General features: G+C 39.3%; 1 protein-coding gene across 4 annotated transcripts in view; it reads left to right on the top strand.

Moving 5' to 3' along the window:
• GAS2 (growth arrest specific 2) overlaps positions 1-22046 on the top strand; it is an 84481-nt gene continuing 62435 nt past the window's right edge. The window contains exons 1-3 of one of the 4 annotated variants that reach the window (XM_027662049.1): positions 1-332; positions 10109-10270; positions 17919-18043. In XM_027662049.1, the coding sequence (XP_027517850.1) occupies positions 10129-10270; positions 17919-18043 (267 nt within the window). In that variant the 5' untranslated portion in view covers positions 1-332; positions 10109-10128. Of the gene's footprint in view, positions 333-641; positions 776-10108; positions 10271-17918; positions 18044-22046 lie in introns of those variants that run through there. The other 3 variants (XM_027662048.1, XM_027662051.1, XM_027662050.1) reach the window with 3 other exon arrangements.

Raw genomic sequence — 22046 nt, 5'->3', positions numbered from 1 at the left:
CGCTGCCACCGCTCTGCTCAGCTCCGCTCGGGGGGACGGCGGCGGCTGCCGGGGGCAGGGGGCCAGGGAGTGCGGCCCCGGAGGGGCGGCGGGAGCCCTCCCTGCCTGTCCCCGCCAAGGTGGGAGCCCTGCCTGCCTGTCCCGGCCAAGGTGGGAGCCCTGCCTGCCCGCCCCAGCGGGGCTCGCTGCCGGCCCCACGGCGGAGCCCGCCGCGCCGGCTCCTTTAAATTGAGGGCGTTTCGTGCATCTCGCCGGCTGCCTTCGAGTTTAAAGAGAAAGGGGCCGGAGCGAAGCGGGAAGGTGAGCTTTGCCCGGCGGCTCTTCGCTGCGGAGTAGGTGCTTGTGTTTGCTTTCCCCCGTGTCCCGAGGCAGCGGCAGGGCTCGGCTCGGCGGGCACCGCGCTGCACAGCTGCCTGTGCCTGCCTGCGCCTGCCTGCTTGGGGGGTTTTGTGGGTTTTTAGTGTGGGGGTTTTTTTGTTGTTGTTGTTTTCCTCCCGCTCTCTGACTGTGGGAGTTCGAAAGCATCGCGGAGGCGGAATGAGAGCGTGCGCGGGTGCGTGACAGAGGTCCAGCAGCCGTTCCCCCGGCGCTCGCCGCCGCCAGCCGGGGGGTCGCTGGCCGGCTGCCCCGGGCATCCCGCGGAGGGTCTCCGTGGTCCTGCCTCCCGAGGGGCAGACCTGGGAGCAGCGCTTCCAGCGCTCATGGCAAAGCCATTAGCTCAGCCTGACTGTGGAGGGGCTCCGAAGAGGACAAACCGCATCGGGCTCCGCGGCGGGTGAGAGTAGGGCGGGCAAGACGGAACGGAGAGGGGAGGGGGCTCCTGCTCCTGTGCGCTATCCCCCGGCCCCAAACTCTGGCTTGCCTGTGAGGCTGCTCCACGCAACCCTTGGGGTGCCGGCGGTGCGAGAGGAGGAGGAGGGCGGGTTTCTACGTGTGCAGAGCCCGTGGGAAATGGGAGCGCCCGCCCGGGGGCTGCGGCAGCGGCGGGCGGGAGGCGGCCGAGCCCCGCTCCGCTGCAGCGCTCCCGGGTCCCCCCTCCGCCGCCCCCACGGACAGGAGGACGAGACCCCTCTCGTGCCAGAAGCCGCCCTTCCAGGTTCTTGCTTTCCTCTTCAGGCTCTAGATTCAAATGCTCCGAGAGGGCAGAGTTTGCTCTCTAAGGAGGCTCTGTTTCTTTACTAGTGCCCTACGTATGAAGGTTGCTGTCTTCCTTATCCAGGATCGCTATCAGCATCCTGCTGCAGTGGTGTGTGTCATCCGAGCCTGCTACGTCTCTGCCCTTCTCCTAGGGGAGAAGGGCTCTTGGGACACCAGGACGGGTGCGTTGCAGGCTCCCCAGTGCAGTTACAGCATACTTCTGACATTGCTCTGAAATTAAAAATTAACAAAGTATTATTGGTTTTCCATGTACCTTAAATTATGTATATTTTTTTTTCCATTGTGCAGCAGATGTTGTGTCAAGTGTAGTGGTTTTGTGACGTGGATTGTGATTTAATAGGATATTTCTAAATTCTCATCGGGTGGTGCCATAGGCGACTGGATCAGCATTATACTATGGTACCATAGTTGGAACCACAGCCAAACCTAGGTGGAGGTGGTGAGGTGCTGAAGAGTCAGTACTGTCCTCAAGTTCTAGCTCTCACTGACTTCAGTCCACTTACTTATTTGGTCACTTTATTTGTTTTATCCCCAGTGTTATTTAAATTGGCGCACTTACTATCCAAAGTACCTCTTGAACTCCACTTTACACCTCTCAGTTAAATTTAACACTAATTTCAGGACAGAATTTAGAAATGGAACATCATAATTAAAAGCAAAGCTGATGACTGAGAGTCAGCTTGTAAGCACACTATGCAGACAGTATTTCAGCAAGAGACACACTTCTACTCCTTGTAAGATACAATATGCCAGTTTAAATATGTATTTCGTTTTCTAATTGGTGGAGGTGGAAACTTCTTTTTTACTAATTTTTAATGGGTAGTTTACTTAGATAAGCAGAAAAACATACAATAAGAAACAGGCAAAGAGAAATCAACTTCAAAGGTTTTGGACTGTGTTAGGAATCAGGCTCAGTTTCCAGAAGTTATAATTTTATGAGCAAGTATATATTGAACATTCCTGAAGGTTTTTTTTGGTCTACGTGAGAAGGACTTTCTGCTTTCCTTTGGGTAGAGGAGACATTATCAAGGCAATAAAATTGTTTCTGCTAGGCATAGTCCTGAAAATGTCTAGGCTTCCAATGATTAGATCAGATTTTTAAGTGCAGTTAACTTTGTTTTGGTCTGGCTTCAGACCAAGAGCCTTACAGGTCTAAAGTATTGGTAAGCTGTTGTGCCAGGTTCTCCATCCCCCCTCAAAGTACTGCACACGTTTGTAACGTATATTCATAACGTAAAGGACAAAGGCTTCGTGTGATTAAAGCTTACTTTATCAGTGTAGATCACATTTTGATGTAAGCCATGAAAAATTCTAATTGATTAATGAGTTTCAGATGGTAGTTCCCCTTCAGTACCCTTCCCCCTGCTCCTAAATGTACAGTATGCTCCAAGTTAATCTGGGAAAGCTCCAGAAACCTTGGGCTAAATTGGTTGTGGTATAGTTTATAAGGATAATAAAATAACTAGAATAATTGAATTTCCTTATAAAGATATGCTCGCTGCATTTGTCAGCTTATGTTTTATCTGCTCGTTTATGGCAGTGAGCAAACTAAGATTACAGGTATGTGTATTTAGGAGGATGCAGGCAAGAATGACCTGTTGTTTCCTACAGACAGGAAAGCTCTGCAATAGCTCTTGAAGAGGATCTGTGCGAGGTAGTAGCAGAATCACTTTAAAAGTGATTGTGTTTGTTTTTATGTATGTAAAATGAGAGTGATTACTGTTCTGTAGTAAACTGGAAATTGCAGGTGGTAAAGATTGACTTGGTAAGATATATTAGTGAGTGGCAAGTCTTTGGTTTTTTTCTAACTGCTTCTTTTAGTCCATTTTAAGGATTTCAAGTAAGGGAGCTTTCACAGTTCCACTTGGGGAAATGATTCCACTGTCTGGCAGATCTCACCATAGGGAACAGTTTCCTGACATTAAAAATATCAATTACAGAAGTTGTTACTTACTTCTGTGGCTCTCAAAGGAAGGCATTCCTATATCCTTTTTCCTCCTCTTTCTGCATATATGTGTGTGTATACACATTTGTATGTATATGAGCGAGGGGATGGAAAAACAAGAGCAGTGGGCTAACGTTATACTCTCCAAATCTTAAAAATATGCCAATACTGGGATGGGAAAATTGAAATCAGTTTTAAAATGTGAATGTATTTGTGCTATGTCTGTAAAACTGTCACTTGATGACGTGAAAGTGGGGGCAAGATGTTGCAAGTATGGGCACCAAACTGTGGGCAGCTTCACTTCTGCTTGCACAAATATGCATTTTGTTGTGCAACTTAATCTGTTTGTGAACACTGAATCTTTTACTTCAGCTTCTTTTGCACCCAATTTGCCATTACAGTAAGAGAATGCTTCACACAGTCCACTGAAACTCCAGTAACGTTTTGAAAGTTCTGTTCTTTTCCATCTGCTTGAGGTGATTAGAACAGGCAGGGAGATCCAGCAGAGGCCCTTGCCAGATACTCATGAGCTCTGTTCTGGCTTTTGATCCTCTGTCTCCTCTCTTTCCAGGATGGCTGCTTTCCAATAGCATTACCTTCTCTCTAAGACAGCAGGAGATTGTCTGCAGTTATAGCTGATACCCCTCTGTCAAAGCCAATGTGCAGTCTAGCACTCAAGTTCCAGTTCCTCCAGAGAAAAACTTGCGCTGCTGTTGTCTAAGTTGCTGACTGCTCCCTCTGCCACTGATTGGAGAGCTATTGCACAGTTGTGTGCATAATAACATTTAGTTTCTTCTACAAGTAATGGCTAATATGCCTCCTCAGTCACAGCACATCTCATTGCACAAGCTTCAAGCCTCCGTATTTAATACTGTGAAGATTTTCTGAAAAAGAATGCTTGAACCCTGGATCCGAGGCAGAGTTTTGCCACCTTCTGTTGCAGTTTTCCAGCTTTGTAGAGCAGCTAGGCCACTGAACTGGCATATGTGCTAATCTTCAGCCCTGGATAACTCTGGTTTGGCTGCCAAATGCACAGAGCCAGTCAATGAGCTCGCCTGCTAAGGCAGGAGTGCCTGGGTGGGCCAATCCAGATGTCTACACACAGTGTCCAAGTCAAACTGTTACGGTGCAAAGGAGACACTGTGTAGGACCTTTGCATCAGAGATGATTTGATTGATCACTATACAGAGTTCTGCATTTGCTTTATGCTGTATTTTTTCCCTCTATAGACTCTTTTAGATATATTTTTATTCTTTTCTAACTGAATACAAAGAAAAATGCTTGTTCCACTGGATACTTAATTTCTATGCTAGTTCTTAAGCCAAGTCATAAAGAGTGAGTGATTCAGCAAGACTCCTTCATTCCTGACCTGGAAGGATTGTATGTAGGAGCAAGTTAAAAGAAATGGTTCAAGCCTCCTTTTGTTTGAGAATTAATGCCCATGTTGTAATTAGGAACCAGGCTACAGCAACAATAAAACTTGTGTGATGCAGAGGGCACTGCATAGCCAGCAGCTTCTCAGTGTAGGTTATGTATCTTGTGCTGGGGCTGGATGAGCAATTTGAAGTAAAATCTTGCTGGTTTATGTGATTAGCTAGCAGGGTGGAGCAGGTGTATTTTCTGTGTATCTATGTATACATATGCATACCTGCACTCTTTTATATATGCATTTTTCCCATATAGAATTTTCCCCTCCTCTTATTATATATACTCAGTTGAAGAAAATTATTATCACAATTTTACAGGTAAGGAAGGTGGTTGGAATAGGAAAGGGAATTGAATCCAGGGATCTGCAACTGTGAGGGCTTCACTGTGCATCCAGTTCTACTTTCTAGATTAAACAGTCTTTTCCTCCTGTGTGTTTTGAGTACAGAGATTCTTGATTCCTTTTATTCTACCAGTTAACCCCAACAAAAGCCAGTGGAATTACAAAAGATCACTTGTTTGATTCTCATTGCTTTCACCTGATGATCAGTGATAACAATCAACAGCTAGTGTAAGTTACACTGCTGGCAAAATACAAACAGTGAACTACAATACAGAGGCAGCTAAATGCACTACTGTAAAGCAAAATAAGAACTTCACTGTTTGGTAGGAGCAAGCAGAGAGAAATAGGACCTTTCAGTGTGTTGAATCTGATACAGGTCACTGGGTGTACTGTGAACTATCCCACACTGAATTCTTCATCTAGACAATAAGTCTTAGGAATTTGAGATGTCATCCTCTTATTAAGAGAGGTGGAAAAAAAAAGCTGTGCTGCATAAATATGACCTGTAACAAAACAGAGTGAAAAGTAGTTAAAGAGGGTTCCTTGTCCCCATTCCGAATAGCAGGTGGAAGCAGTTGCTTTAAAGCATTTAAAGGTAAGTTTTGAAAATGCTTCTGCATATCACGTCAGCCTCAACAGTTTATAGAGAAGTGTAACATTCTGTAAAATATTTGACATGTTTGCATTGGCTAGTTTTGAACAGCTGTATATATATGATGATTTGATGTTGCTGTTAAAAAGTAGTGAGATTAGGAAACCCAATATTTTTTGGCTACTTTTGTTCATACTTTATGTCTGCCAAAAAGGAAAGGATGAAATAGTTGTTGGAGCCAGAGGCTTGCCTCAGCTGTGGTGAGGTATCCTTGAAAGCTGCTGTCTGCCTTTGAGGCAAGTTAGCCCATTTCTCTGACCAAATTCCTCACTGATAAATTGTCAATAAACTTTTCTTCAGTTCTCTAGAAAATAAGTATGTTTGGATATTTTAGGGAAGGGAGTTGAAGGTGTCTGAGCAATGAATCAAGAACCTGGCCTTGACCATGGGTAGAATCTTCAAAGGGGTCTTGGAAGAGCTCAGGACTCAATTGCTCTCATAATACCTTCACATAACTAACTAATTTTGTCTTCTTCACAGATCCCAACTACTGTGTGATGAAGCTGTAATAGTTGATGTATGGCCTACTACAACTAATGAAATAGATAAACATTTTAATGAAACTTGGGTACTTCAGTGCTGAAGTATTGTGGAGGCTTAAATTAAATTTACAAGTGCAGTAACAATCAGTGTTTGCTTGAAGAATGATTCAGAGTTTGATAGTTTCTGATGCTTGCAGTTTGATAACTGACCTGCAGTTTGATAAATGACCTGCAGTGTTACTTGTAGGGTTTGTGACAGAAGATGCAAGTAACTGATTATGCTCTGCTCCTTGAGAGCATACTTTAATTTTAAAAATCCAAGGTAGAAATGTTGTGGCTCTGATTCTAGCAGGGAAGTATTTTATTGAAGTGTAGAGCAGGTTTTCAGAGAAGTAGTGGGGAAGGGGAAAATTCATTTTTTCAGAAATTAAATTAAAGAAAACTTACACGGAGGTAAGGTTGGATTGTATGTGATTTGTCTATGATTCTTCAGTCTCTTCAGTGTAGACTTTCTCATTTCCCAGTCCTCACTTTGCATGTCTGCTTTGTAAATAAATCCATGCATTATTGTTAATTCAGGGCTACTGTTTCAAGCAGACTGAGCCCCACTATAGAGATACCTGAATCATTTTCACCTTCTAGAAATTTTTGCCAATCGTCTCTCTGCCTTTCATGATCTTTCCAGTTTCCCATTCTGAGAACCTGTGTCCTATTTAAACTACCTAAACCCCTTCTTGTCTCTGTATCTTCTCTTTTCATACTACCACAGTTACTTAGAAACTCAGGCACCCTTGCATCCTCCAAAATCTTTGTTCTCTCACTTTTCTTCCTTCAGGGAGTCTCAAGTCTCTTGAGGCCTTCACTAGGCTTGATTGGTGAGTTAGGTCAGTATGAAATATATTTAAAGACAACTCTGTATTTTAGAGATGAAGTAACATCTCAGCTCCCTGAAATCTCTGCTCTGTGTCTCCTCAGAAACCAGCCTGAAGCGTAAACAGACTGCAGTGCTGATGGGGAAACCCAAACCTCTTTCATGTAGCAGCCCCAGAAGCCTTCCCTCTGTTTTCTCTTAAGAAATGTAACTTTCAAACCTTAGAATGACTTCAGCTCCACCAGTGACAGCAGTGTATTGTATCTGGCTGGCTATCAGGCATATCATAATGTTGGTGATTAATTAGCCCCAAGTTCTATAGGGCACTTCATATGCAGGGTCTTGGAAGTGATGAAGGAGGTGGACCTTTCCTGAGGTGAAAGAAAAGGGTGTTGCCTCTGTTGTTTCCCTCCTGACACAACCCAGCTCAATGTGTGTGTGCCCTTCTAGCAGGGCAGACCCTACTTAAGGTTCTGTGATTAATATTGCTGGGTGCATCCTTGAAATATAACAGAATTAACTCAGGTTGGAAGGGACCTCTGAGGGTCACCTACTCCAACCCCCTCCACAAAGCATATATGAGCTGTGAAATTATCTCCAGTGAAGAGCTGCAATGTCTAACTGGTTCCTTTAGTACAATGGTTCTGCTTTTTCAGGTACATTTTTCTGATCTGCATGTAAAGAGAAACAAATTGCAGGATTTTGGTTCCTAAATACTTAGATATGTAGGTGTTAATAAACTGAAACATTGGTGCAAAAAAAATACTTTGCTTTATTTGTGTGCTGTATATGAATTGAACATTCAGGAATAAGAATTTTTTGAAGTTACAGTATTTTATCAATATAATTTCAGAGGTCATCCAAGAGAACAAACTAGTTTCAGTTCTGGTTCTCACTGTATCAATGGAGTTTATAGATTACAGAAATCAGTCAAAATTTATTTGAAGGCTCTTTCTGGAAAGAAAGTATATGACAGAGGTATTTATACTTGATTTTTCCCATATAATCTTTGAAGACAAGGTGGTGTCAACCATCTTGCCTCTCTTTCTTTCCAAAATGAAGCAGTGATTTGAAGGACTAATTTGTGTGGTTCTGAGTGACTGAGAGCAACTTTTAAATATACTGTCATTGAAATTCCTTAGCTGTTGGTAGCTTCTAGTCTGAATCGATCTATTTTGAGAGTGACATTCCAGATTGATTTTTGCGGAGCTAACAGCCCAGTTCTTCTCCCTCCCTCCCCTCCCTCACACCCTACTCTAAATGAACAGGTATGATTTGAATTTAATTAACCAGGAAACCATAAATCCAATCTGACATTTTTACAAAGTCAGCTTTCAGAACAGAGCTGTGCTTAAATTGCATACAAGGGTGCCTTAAACTTCTCTGCTCTGAAAGGATACATGAAGATTTTTTTTTTTTGTTAGAAAAATGTGATATCTATTCATAATTCAGAAATGCATGTTTATACAAGAGAATAAATCTTTTTTTAAAGTCTATTTTCCCTTCTCCCCAACTGAAAATATTGTCTAATTTCAGTAAGAAGTATATTTGTAGTAAAAACTGTGTCTGTCTCAAGGGCAAGCTAAACTTCAGGATTTTGGGGTGAGATACTGTCAACAGGAGCTTAAGGAGATCTTTTTGTAAGCATAGAGTTTACTTAACCCAAGTATGGTTAAACAATGCTGGAATATTTTAATACAAATATATCCCATGTAGCATAACATATTGTATATTTGGAAAAGTCAGTTACAGCACAATTTTATGTTAAGGCAATTGGTTTTGGTTGTGTTTTTTTTTTTGTTTTGTTTTTGGTTTTGGGTTTTTTTTTACATTTAGTAAGTATTTTCCTTTTTTGACAAAAGAATTGTTTTCAGTATTCTTGTTATTGCAGACCATAATGGATAGTATAACAAATTGTTCTTTTTTTTTTTTCTCCTGATGTGGTTTTTAAAGTCACAAACACTTCTTACCTAGTTTGAAAGGTATGCAAAGGACAAAAAGAAACAGTGTTTGCAGAGTGCCATAAGTTGAAGCCAGCTGACGTGTAATCACAGTTGGTGTGGATCAGCCCTCTGACAGAACTATTCCTTATGGATCTCACATTCACTTAGTGTCTGTCTAGTGCCACCTACACAAGACCTGGTGGCTGCTTTTCAGCAAGCTCCAGCCTGCCAGGCAAGGAAGTATCTCAGCTCGTTGCTGAAAGTATTAGGGTCTAGGTCTGAGGTTCTTTCAGAGAGGAAAAATAACCTTCTTCTAAAGAAATTCTTTCTTCAGCACACTTCTGCCACAGGTGGGGAATTGGTCCCTCAGGAGCAGAGATATAGGTCTAGAGGTTCTAACATGTCTGGCTGCTGCAACTCCCAACACCTAATACGTTATGTGTTAAATATTAGTTGTCTTACCCAAAACTAAAGCTGCAGTGTGTCGTCACTGAAGCAGAGGAGGATTTGGGAAGTGGGAAGTCTTGAGTGACCAGTGCTAACTGTTGTGCTGTTTTCTGTAGAAATAATCTATTCAGTCAATATATTTGGTGTAGGCTTTTTCTTTAATTATTCTGAAGCTGTAGAATAGACTGTTTCCATTTGGTTACAGAATTTATAAGTTGTTAATAAGTTTGCTGTAGTAGTGTAATTTGGTTGTTCCCATGTTTTTCTTGGGCCTGATCCAAAAACCTCTGAAGCTCTCCATTTAATTTGAATGGGTTTTGGATCAGGCACCATAGTGAGTTGTTAGCTTTGTGTAAAATGTTTATTTTTATTTGATTTTAATCATTCCTTCCAGAATATATGGTCATGTGTTGGCAACATGTGTAGCTTGGTGAGTACAAATGAAGTTGACGTTTATCTGTATGATTTAATCGCTTGCAAAAAAAAAAAAAAATCTGTTAACAAAACAAAGCTTTGGTTTGCAACCACGTGTTAGATCCACATCTGGTTGTCTGACATCTGATCTCTTAGAACTGTTGTTACTGTTGCTTTCAGAGTCATAGAATAGTTCTGGTTGGAAGGGATCTTAAAAGATCATCTCGCACCATGGGTGGGGACACCTTCCACTAGACCAGGCTGCTCAAAGCCCCATCCAACCTGGCCTTGACTACTTCCGGAGATGGGGATCGTCTTCGGAATGGGATTATCTTCTGTGATTCTAAAAACGGAAGCTTTGAAAATTTATTTGGTATAATGAAGTGCTTTTTCTTCTTTTTTCTTCCTTTTTTGATGTAATGAAACAGGTACAAGGAGCGGATAAGCGATGTGCACTGCCCTGAGCCCCAAGGCACGCGGGCCTGGCCTCTCCGACATGCACCAGTACAGTCAGTGGCTTGCGAGCAGACACGAGGCCAACTTGCTGCCAATGAAAGAGGATTTGGCCCTGTGGCTCACAAACCTACTGGGTAAGGCACAGTAAGATGGAATTCAGGGACTGGGCAGTAAGAACACTCTTTCCACTGGGAATTCAGACTCTTTTGTACATCAGAAATAAAGGTAGTTATGATTAGGTAACTACTTCCACATAGTGCAACTGCTAGCAAGGTCAGAAAAACTAATGAGTAATTTGCCTCCACAGTGTTTCTGTGAGTAGCATAAGTGAACCTTATTATACATTTCCTGTTTATTTTTTCAAATTCTCCTTTAATTTTTTTTTGCATGTGTTTTCTCTATTTAATACCATTAAGCTGAATGATGCTAATTGCTGCCATCACCCGTGTTTTCCATTTTTATTGATAAGCCTCCTAAAGAATACAGGTGTACTGACAGTCTTGAATAGAAGGAACCATTAAATAGTCCTTTACTGACCAAGCAGTCTAGTAATTGATAAGTGCTGCCCAAGGCAATGCATGATAAGACTTCTGGAAGTCATTCGTACAGGGGTTTGACCTACCACAGCTGGACCTGGGGATTTACATCTGCTTTGGTGTGTGAAGCCAAAGCATGTTGTTGCCAAAAGAGGGTGCAAACCAAACACCAAGAGAAAAGAATCAGGTACATATGAAGAAAGAGCAAGTCCCTGAAGAGATTGTCCCTGGCAGGAAGGAAAGAGACAATACTTTGAGATACACAAATCATTCCTGAAGGTGTACAATTTAGAAACTCTGAGCCAGGAAATAATATGCTGTTTCCTGAGATCAACTCAAGGAAAAATGACTTTTGGGTGATCCCTGCAAGTCCAAAGAATACCACCAAACAAATATATGACTTGCACAATACCTCATGCTAAAGGAACCATGCCAGCAATTCCTCTCATTAAACAAAGAGAAGAAAATATTTCGGAGGAGGTGATGGTTGCATGAAACTTTTGTTGATGTTATTTTGGAGGAAAATTTGGATAAGCACTTTTAAATTGGTGTGTGTGGTTTTGGAGGATTTATTTAATTTTTATTTCATTTTCTGAAAGTCTGTTCTGAGATGTGGGCAGTGTCTTGTCATGGCAAATGCTGTAGTTAAACTATCTCAGTCAACTGATTTCATACAATAATGGAGTATATCCAGTGTCTTTCATCTGCACTGTATTTCCTCTTTTTTTTAAGAGAAAGGGAAATATCACTTAGCTTTTAAGAGATGTAGTCAACAAGTACAATGTCAGTAGAATGCAAGAACACAGTATTTTTTGGGTAGATGTTACCCATTTTAGAGTTGTAACAGTTATGAATCCACAACTGCAAAAGTGGCATGTGTTTTAAGTGATGTACTTGTGTGGTACTTCAATTTAAATTAATGAGTTTGGAATACAAAATTGTCTAGGCAATTCCGGAACAAAGTTCAGAAATACTGACTTTTCATTCTAATTACCACAAGACAGCAATCCAAGTGACTGTTTTTTGAATCAGAAGCAGCACATTCCATTAAGGATTCATTATATTGTTTAAATGTTTTAAACAATGAAGTTTTCGTGATCCACTCTAAAACAAATAGAACCTTGTTTGCAGTTGGTAACAGAATTCTCCCACTGATAAGTTTAGGAATGAGGTCACTTTTTGAGCAAGGAAGTAGCAATCAGCAGGAGGTTCTGAAATGCCAACTGTAATTAAAAATCTGATTTTTCATATGGACACCAAATTCTGCACTGCAGAACTAAATGGGTGCAACCTTCTTTTAATTAAGCAGCATATACAGTTCATTTGCTTCATGCATCCCCCCCACACCTTCTCACATCAAGCTCTTCTTTTCTCAGAGTTTGTGCTGAAGAATTGAAATTACAGTGATTTGTTAAACCACTTTGAATTCCTGTGTAGACATTGTTATTCAAATTAATAATTCATTAAGTTAAAATTCACATTCAGAATAAATTAAGTGTAAGTGAATTAAAATAATTATTATTCATAAAAGTATATTAACTCAGAGTTCAAATTTGGTTTAATTACTGCATAATTTGGATTAACTTTAAATAGAGTAGGGATGTGTGAGCATGTTGCTGTGTGATAAAATAGATACGAATTTACAGCATGCTGTTACCTTGTAAAAACCTGTTTGTACTGTCTAATTTTTCAGCATCCGAAAGGGTAGAAGAATATGGAAGACTTTTTTTGTTTGGTTTGTGGTTTGTTCTTTTCTTTACATGGGACAAATAATGTATTTTGCATTAATGGTCAGTAGATTTTCACATGCAAGGATGTGCAAGTAGCACAGAACAAATAACACTGTGTGTCTCCACACCTTAGCTTGCTCTCTCCTGTATCTTGTGTAGCCTCATTGTTAGTGTCATTTATGTGTGTATTGTAAGCCTCATTTATGCCAGTTCTAATGAAATAAGGTTTCTCAATTTTTAAAGCACACAAATATGCATTTAAGTTAATTTTTGCCATTTTGGTTCATGTTTTGTTTCATCTATGTTTTAGTCATATGTACTCAACATGGACACAGAATCTTTTCAAAGAAACGTAGATTAAAAAAAAATAGTATTTTAGGCAAAAATAGGACTGAACCCCTTTGAAGCAGCTTGATCAACTGATGGTGTTTTAGGAAATTTTTGTGGAGAGGCAATTGTGTCCTACACAGTGTTACTGGAAGTTGAAAAGTTTACAGTCTTGCAGTAGCAAAGCCTGGTGTGGGTTCAAAATTACAAACTGGAAAACGTTTTCAGGATATTGTACTTTATAATATGAATGAAGGATTTTGATATCAGACAGAAGGTAGGCATAGCTAGAGTTTGACCTTACCCAATTTGTAAATTAGAAAACTGAGATACGTGGCGCAGCTGGAAAATAACGCTGTGAGAATGTTTAACCCTGAGACTTCAGACATTTTATTCTAATTTAACATGTTGTGGTTTGGGGTTTTTTTTTTTGGTTTTCACTACTACTTTTGTCTGCATTTTGTTAATTATTTTTGGAACCATGTCAGAGGAACTCAGCTTCTGAGAGGACAGTTTGTCGTTACAGCTGCATTGGTGAATAGATTTTAGCTGTCTGTACTCTGGGGGATGGAAAAAGGACGTTGCAGATGAACTTTGTGTGTCAGATAGGATTAACTCATACAATATTGTACATTATAGCATTGTGGGGGTTGTCGTTTGCATGCTGGAGAGAAAGACTGGAACTATGGATGTTGTGTCTCTTACCTTTGCTTCTCTCTGCTGAGCTTTGATGCCTCAGTCGAGAGTGGCAGTGGTGAAGTTAAGAAGATGTATTAACCCAGCTGTCTTGCAAGCCATGATCATGTCCTAGCCTTGTTTTTAGTATGTATAGAGCCAATGAAGAACTTGGGAATGCCTTCATGCCTGACAAACTCCAAATTTGGTAGGTTATATGTATATACTTACTTTAGTAGAATGCTCTTGTGGATGCTGAAAAGTTCTGTTCACCTTGAGCAAGCTGCACATGGGAATTAGCACACTTGGGCCACAGTACTCTTCTAGCAGAGGGAAAATGGCAATTTGAAAGGCTTGCCTGCCTTACTCTCCAGTACTTTCTTATGTTCTCTTGTGTGTCTGCAGAAGCAAAGTGGCTGATGTGAGAACGGGTGGGCCTCACCACCAGCCTGGAGTTTAGCACAGGTACAGAGAGATGGTCTCTCTGTTTTCCTCTGGCTATTGTGTGGAGCTCTGATCTTTCTACTCATTCCCAGAATTCATTTACAAGCTGCAGAGGGTTATATTGTCTTTTGCTCCATTCAGCTTCATTTAGCACATGGGACCACACCTTGGGCATGTGTCTGAGCTTCAAGGTTTCAATGCTGAGGCCTCTTCGGAACACCTTTCTGGGCTTCAGAAGCTCATAGCTGAGTGGCTGAAGGATGCAGGATGCTGAGGAATTGGACATGTAAATGTAAACTTCTGCACACAGAAGTTTCTTGGATGCAAGGGAGAAGGAGGCTTGGAGAAAAGGAGCAGAGAGGCAAGGATGTTAGGAGAGTTGAAGACTGGGCTAGGTATTTAAAGGTGTGTTGCAGGAGGTGTAAAGTTTGGGATTGTGGAGTAGGAAGTCTTGTGCAAGAAAACTCTTTCTTTGATTCTGAATTAAATCTCGTTCAGCTTAGTGTTTTTGTTCCCCTTGCTGTCTAAGGGGCTTCTGTAACAGTATGTTTATTTTCAACATCAGTTTGTTCAGATCAAGCCAGTGGGAAATGCAGGTCTTAAATATCTGAATATCAAGACATTCATAATGCTGATACTTCCAGTGATTCTGCTGGCACTGGTAGTTTCTCTCTTAGTTAAGTGGCTTTATCTAATTCTCTTTAGTATCAACATGCCTTTGGAATTGTTTATATGTCCCACTTCAAGTAAGTGATAATGTCTCAATGCTTTCAAAACCATTGCTTCTGCTGTCAGCTTGCGGGGTGTTAACAGAGTACAAAACCATTGCTTCTGCTGTCAGCTTGCGGGGTGTTAACAGAGTAGCCTTGTCAGAAGATAACTCATAAAATCACTGGCCTTTTGTTTTCCTTATTTTTGTCACATTTTGTTCTTTTGGGTTTAAGCACTGTAAATGTGTTTCAGAGATTCACCCCAGTGACATATTTCTATTCAAAAACTACTAGTTTTGTGTTGCTACCGAAATGTACAATTAAAACAGTCCATCAGCTAGTTCTGAGGCTGGAGTCAGTCTTACACTGTATGTATTACAGCAAATGTAGAAGAACTGAGTGCAATAATAGAGGAACCAACTAGATTATTGATATTTTGGGTCTTTCAGTCCCTCAGCCTTCTGCTGAAGGCTCCGGTTGTCCGAGGCAGCCCATAGGGAATGCTTTGTCTTTGACCTCTTGGACACACACCCAGGGCATGGTCTCTTTTCAACTATTCTGTCATGAACCTCCCAGTCTGGTTGCACTGTGACCCTACAGATAGCTGCTCATAGTTTCCAAGAGGTAGAGCAGTTTGACTTTTTTGGGGGCACCTGGTGGTTGTGGTAAAAGAGAGGGTAAGCAATGCTTGCGAGGTTTCAGAAAGCCTTCGTGTTCCTGTGTGTGTTTTCTTTTTTTCCCCCCTCATACTTTCAGTGTTGTTTTTTTTATTATACTTAATGTTATTACCATTCTGTAAAAATATTGCAACTGCTTTCTTGTAATTATAGGGGGAGTTATACATTTTTAATGGAGTTTAATGTTTTTTCCATACAAATACACAGAGCCTTTTTTTTCCCCTCAGGTTATGAACATTACTCTCATTTGAATCAATATATTTCAACTGTTAAATATGTCAGACTGTCTGTTTTAGCAAAGAAATGCCACCTTTTGGAGCCATAAAATACAGTGAATTGAAAGCTGACACCTAATATTCTTTTCATTGGATACAGATGTCCAATGCAAAATTCATTCTTTCAGATTTCATAAAGGGGAATAGAACTCAAATAATCCAGCTTGGTGTACAATATGCAGTGACCAAATTGCTAAAGCACTTGAAATAATATAAATGTATTGTTAAATAGCAGAAGAAGATAAAAGAATTTTTCCATGTCTGTGTAAAGAGAAAATGTCTCTAAATAGGTTTTATGTTTTTTATAACATTTTATTATTATGAAACAATAAATCTTTGGATCATAGGACTAGAGATATGTAAAATGTGATTTTTCTGTTTTACCCATGTGAAAAATTACATTTTGCAAACTAAAATAAAAATGCTGAGTATGTTAAAAATACTTGAAGTTTAATTTTTTAAAAAGAAAAGGAGTGTATTATAAAATATAATACTTTTAAAAGGAAAGAGATTCCTGTAGCACAGTCATTTTTCAAATTTTAGCTTTCTAATGGCTTTATAACACTTTATAAAAATGCTAATGGGGCAAATGGGAAAATATGTAGGCTAGAATGGTGGCAAAGGCTTTCGAGGTGCTGAGATGTTCCATTTTTTATCTGTGGGCTATTATAATTTCAGTCCTGGCTTCATCTGAACTGGAGACACTGTAAAATATTATCAGTTAGGCATAAGCTAACTGCATGTCTGCAGTGCTACTACTGCTCTCTTGCCTGGGGAAGTCATTTAGATATACAGGAGCCATGAAGTGGGCTATATGGCAGATGGAATTAAGTGGGAATAAAAAAGGGGGAAATTTCATGTTTAAACAGATATTTCTAAAGTAAAAATGTGTTAGAAAAAATAAGTTTAACTTCAATTGTTTTATAATGCTGCTGTGTTCAGTATTGTGACATTGAGTGTCAGATTACAATGCACCAGCAAGAAGTGCAGTTTTAATTTTTTATCTACTTCATTTTTGTGAGTTTTTCCCTCTCTTCTGAGCAAAAGATATAGAAAAGTTTTACTTTGCTTTTTTACTTCCCCCCTTTTTTTTTGACTACAAAATCCAGTGAACCTGTTCTAAACAGAATAAAGTTTTTAGTTTCCAGACATCTCCTGGAAGCAGAAGTGGATCTGGATGAGGTGGGGAACCACTCTAACTTCAGTTTTTTTAATATTTTTCTTTTTTTTTTTTTTTTTTTGACAGGGTAGACTATTGTTACTAACGTGTACTGTGTGACAATCTATGAAAAATGAGTTAATAGCATTATTCCTGTTTCTAAATGACATATATAAATATTGTGGGGGAAAAATATCCTATCTTAATAGGAGGAGAAAGAATTAGTCCCTGATGCTCTCTTGATATTAGTGGAAGTTAAGAGGGCTGAAAAATACAGCTCCTAGTCAAAAAAGTTCCGAAGAGAAGGCAAATTTTTCAGTAGAAATGTGAAAATTAAAACCCTTCAATAAGAAATAGGAATATTTTTACCTGGAAATGATGTAAGGATCCTGGAAGTTTAGTGTAGGATGGTAAATGATTTCTTTCTGGTCTGGCCTGCCCAGTCTGATGAACATGCACATCTCATCATGGGACTTGAGATCTCCTCTTCCAAGGGGGTGTAATTACATTGTACTGTAAGGTTGTCTGGTCTGCTGTAGCAAGGAGGGCAGTCTGTGGTAGCTGAAATAGTGTCATACAGGATGATGTAGTAATTGATATATTTTGATATCAAAGTATTTTGCCTTTGTCCTTGGAGTGCAGATTTTAATCCATGTTGCAACTAGATGCATGACACGAAATTTCACTCCTTTTTTTTTTTCTTATGTACCTAACTTTATTTCTGAAAAGGAACTTTCATAGGAGTGTTGCAGTAACTGTAGTATCTTCTATACTTCTTGCAGGACCGAGTCTTAAGAGTCTTCTAAAAAAATGTAGTCCTTTCCTTCTTGATATGATTTTCTACTTCTGTTACAAAATAAGCTGTTAGCAACTCTTATGCTATAGCTACACATGCACACTGGTGTAAACCATTTGCCTGCTGTAGTCTGTCTTTTAAAATATTGTGTTAAAAGCATTGGATTTTCATAAGTAAAGTGAAATACATGGAGTCTGATATGCTAGTCTGATTTTTCAAACATCACATGCCTTCCCCCTCCCAAAAAAAAAGGTTTTTTTAATTTATTTTCTGTACATCTACAGGTGGAGTAGTAGTGAGGTCATTCGCTAAATACTCAAAGTAATACAAGTTTTTCAGTTAAAGTGTATTGCAAATTATTGCTGAGGTTTCTATTGATTTTCTCTTTTCACACAAATGCAGTCTGTACTATTGCATGCTTTCTGCCATGTTAACTCTCTGTTTGCTGTTCAGGTAGAGAAATAACAGCAGAAACCTTTATGGAGAAGTTGGATAACGGAGCCTTGCTTTGCCGGTTAGCTGAGACCCTGCAGGAGAAGTTCAAAGAAAACAGCTTTGATGCAAACAAGCCTGGCAGAGTAAGTGTTGGTCAACGTTCTAGCATGTAATAACATTATTTGGGATATCTGAACTTTTTTGGTTTAGTACTGAACTTCTTTTTGCACCGTTAAGAGATTTCACGTGTGGAGATTCCAAGAAAGAGTGGGGAGGTAATTGCTCTGTGTAGAAGAACAACTGTATAAAGGTGGGGGAAATAATACTTGTAATTATTAAGGTAACTATGCAAAGCAGTTACTCAAAAAAACTACTTGTAATATGTGGAGAATAAGACAGAACAAGATCTAGCAGTGTGATGTGGTAGCTAAAGGAGAAAATGTGATCCTTGTGTTTATTTACAAGGGGAATGTTAAGTAGCTGTGGGAGGTGTCTTTTCCTCTGAAAACAGCTCTAGGGAGGCCAGTAATAAAACTCTATAGTTAGTTTTGGTGCCTCGAGTTTGAAGGTCCTGTTGGTGTACTGGAAGAGGTTTCAGCAAAAAGGTGCTGGAAGGATGCAGAAAATGTGAAACTGAGAAGATACTGAAGAGTTTTGGAAAGATTGGGTTAAGATCTTGCTTGAACACAACCTCCTTTTCCTTTAAATTATTTTCATAGGACAGTCTTACTGGGAGAGATTCAAGCGTGCAGTGATTCTGTTTCTGGGAGAAGTTGAATTAAAGGGTCGACACATTAAAACATTTATTGTGAAACTTTTTGTTTTTCTTGTGCATTCAGGTACATCTTCCTTGAAAGCTATAACAGACAAATAAAAAGCAGGTAAAAAAGAGGCCAAGAACATAATGCATCTTCTATCCTTGATGTTTTCATAGCTCGTCTCTAGCAGAAATTAGGGCACAGCGTGAATTTTATCAGCTGTTCTGAGAACTGTCAGCCTTGTGCCAGTTGCACCTGTATAAGTTGTTTTTCTTGGTTCCAAGTTCGTAATTGTTGTTGCAGAAGAAGTTTTCATGTTTCCTATTTCAAATTATAATCAGGGCTTGTTCCTCTTTATAATATGGTATTTATAATATTGTCTTCACCTGTGTCATGGTAGCTTCCAAGTGAGAAAACACCTATGGCAGTCTTTTTGATTAAGCCTAGGAACTAACTAGGCAGAAAGAAGGGTTACTTGTATTGTTTTTGAACCTAAATTACATTAGAAGCTGATTAGACACGTGTAATCACGTGTTGTCATTACTTAGATTTGTTGGTCTTTTATTTGTCAAACTGGTATAACTGACAATGCAAGTAAAGGGAAAAAAAAATCTGCTCTGCTGCTATTTTCTCTATGTATATTATTTCATATTTATTATAGTAAGAATTCAAAGAAATGGCAGAATAATAGATTTATGTCGTTGTAGACTTTTAGGAAGCTCTTCATCCTTTCAGATTGTAGTTCCCTGTGTAGCAGTCTTAGGCAATAGGACTAGCCTACACATTGAAAAATCTGACTTCTGGTGCCAAGGAAATTTATGAGAAGATTATGCTGTATGAAATTTAGCACAGTAAGAATTCCACAATCTTCCCCTAAATCATTATTTTACACCCTATTAATAATATATGTGAAATTTTGAAGCCATTTGACCATTTCTCTGCCCAGGAAAACAGAAACATGGCCTTTTACCTAGGTGCCCCAATGACTGGAAGAAGCTGCTGAGTTGTGTTGAGTTCAGCTTCTATCAAAATAGAGAACACACTTTTCTGTCCATATATGTAACTTTTAATTTTTTTTTTTTATGTGAACTTCTTCCTAGATGGAAAAGCTCCATGCAATGTTTTAGGTTTAGTTTTGTCTTAAACAAAGATAGGAAGATGAGATATCCTGTTCTGACTGATATGTACTACTGATCAAGAATTCATTGGGCAGCTCTTTGGGGCTGTCTGGCCAGTTTAGCAGCTATAGCAACAGATGTAAGAAGACATTAAAAACTAATACTGCATGCACTGACTCATCAATGTTTGCCATAATTCCTTAAATTCATATTGCAGTGCTCTGCAAAATAGCAGAGGTTAAACCCCTATTGCTTCTGGGTTAACTTGTGCAGTATGTTTCTAGTCACTGTCAATTTTGCAGTTTGTTTGTTAACTAAACTCTATATCATTCCCTTTCTTATTAGGGAACACTGAACTTTCTTCAGATTTCAGGAAAAGCCCCTAAGTCAGCAACAGCCTTTTTGAGTGTGGAATATGTTGGGAAAGCAGAAACCAAAAAAGAGTTGTGCCTCCCAAAATATTTTGTTCTCCAAATCTGAAAGGCATGTTGACATCAACACTTCCTTTTTGTGTCGTGTGGAGACACTTGTGGACACTGGGGACATTTTCAAAATACATAGGAAACTACTGGTAACATAATGTGGAAATACAGCTTTAAGAGGCTGGAGATTAAATGGTGTTCAATGCAAAAGTAGTCTTTTCTTAAGGGGCAGAGGAAGGGAATGCATTTGTAACTTTATGCATGCAGGAGACAATGGAGTTGTCTTTTATGAGTGACTGAGTAGATTAGGACTCTTGAGTGTGGAAAAAGAGGCATATAATAGAATCTGCAAAATCAGGAAGATGTGGTAGAAGTTCAGTTTCTACACAGAGACTACAGGACACTGAATGAAGGTAGCAGAAGCCAGACAAGCAAAAGGGGGGGACTTGTTTACAAACCAGTTGAACAATTCCTGTCAAGGACTGTTAAAATTTACCTGGGTTCAAGTAAATACTGAATAAGGTGATGGAAGAGAGATTTGTTGGAAGGCTGAATACACAGGCACCCCACCCAGATGAGGAAGTCCCTATAGATGAAAATTGTTGGAACTTCAGAAAGTATGAGAGTCACTCTTATGTTCTGTGTGTTACTGTTTCCTGGGGATGAACACCCTGCTGGTTGTGCAAGTAGACAAAGGCAACTCTATCCTTTCACAAGGGTCAAACTTCTAAGAAGTTATTTGAAATTAAATTTGTTAAGCAGCTGAACCATGCTTCAAAACCTGATCATTCTGAAAACTTTGATCCTTTGCTGGAGACAGACAAAACTTTTGAGTTTTAAATGAAAATGGATTTTTTTAACAGGGAGGGCAATATTAGACTGGTGGGAGTATATGATGTATTTTTTTAAGAAGTCCTTTTTTCCTCTTTTTGGAGATTTTTACAGTCATAAATAAATCTAACCATGTACACTTATAAAATGACAAGGAGATGACTGCTATCAGTCTTAATAAATGCTCAAGATTTGTGTGGTAGTAAGTTGTTGGAACTACCTGTGCTGCTGCTCCTGCTAATGATCAACTGTCTAGAAATTACAGACTTATTATTATAGCAGCAGTTATTCCATAGAAGTCATTCATGTCACAGGATGCCATTTTGTAATTTTCTCCCACTGGCTTGGATTTCATCTCCATGCTTTCCTGCCAGTATTTTACTTTTCCTGACAGATAGTTAATTTGAGAATTTCACAGCTGTACAAACAAACTCAGAGCATCAAGGCATGTGTAGTGTGCACAGAGCCCACATTTGATTTGATTTAGTTTAGTTTAGTAAGACCATTAATTAAGATTTTAAAATAAACATAAATAAATTGTGTTAATAGTTGGTACCATTTTTATAGGCAGGGCTTGTGTTAATGGTTGTTACCATTTTTATAGGCAGGGCATAGTAGTCCATCCACCATCCTTGAAGCTGCCTATATATTTATGAACTTTTCATTTAAAACAATGTCTTCATGATGAATGAAAACAGGTTGAAACTTTAATTATCCTTTTTCTCCAAGTTCTCAGAGGCTAATCAGATAAATTTCAATTCAGATCTCTCTTATAAATACTTCTGAATAATCAACTGGAACGTAAAATTTAGCCTCATTTTCAGGAAGCTAGTATCTATTGATTTGGCCAATAAAAGAAATAGAAGTAAGTACAAAAAATCAATCCAGGTGCAAATATTTCTGAACTTCTAGAATTTTTAATTCAAATATGCATTTAATTTTATTCTTTCAATAGGAACTGATTTAATAAGATTAAACTGAGTGTTCACTGAGCTGTTTTGTAGAAAACAGTGAGTT

This window comes from Corapipo altera, unplaced genomic scaffold (genome assembly GCF_003945725.1).
Source record: "Corapipo altera isolate COAL_440 unplaced genomic scaffold, ASM394572v1 RXGC01000072.1, whole genome shotgun sequence".
Taxonomy (NCBI): domain Eukaryota; kingdom Metazoa; phylum Chordata; class Aves; order Passeriformes; family Pipridae; genus Corapipo; species Corapipo altera.
The sequence above is the reverse complement of the archived record's forward strand: the minus strand, read 5'-3'. Positions and strand labels throughout refer to the sequence as shown.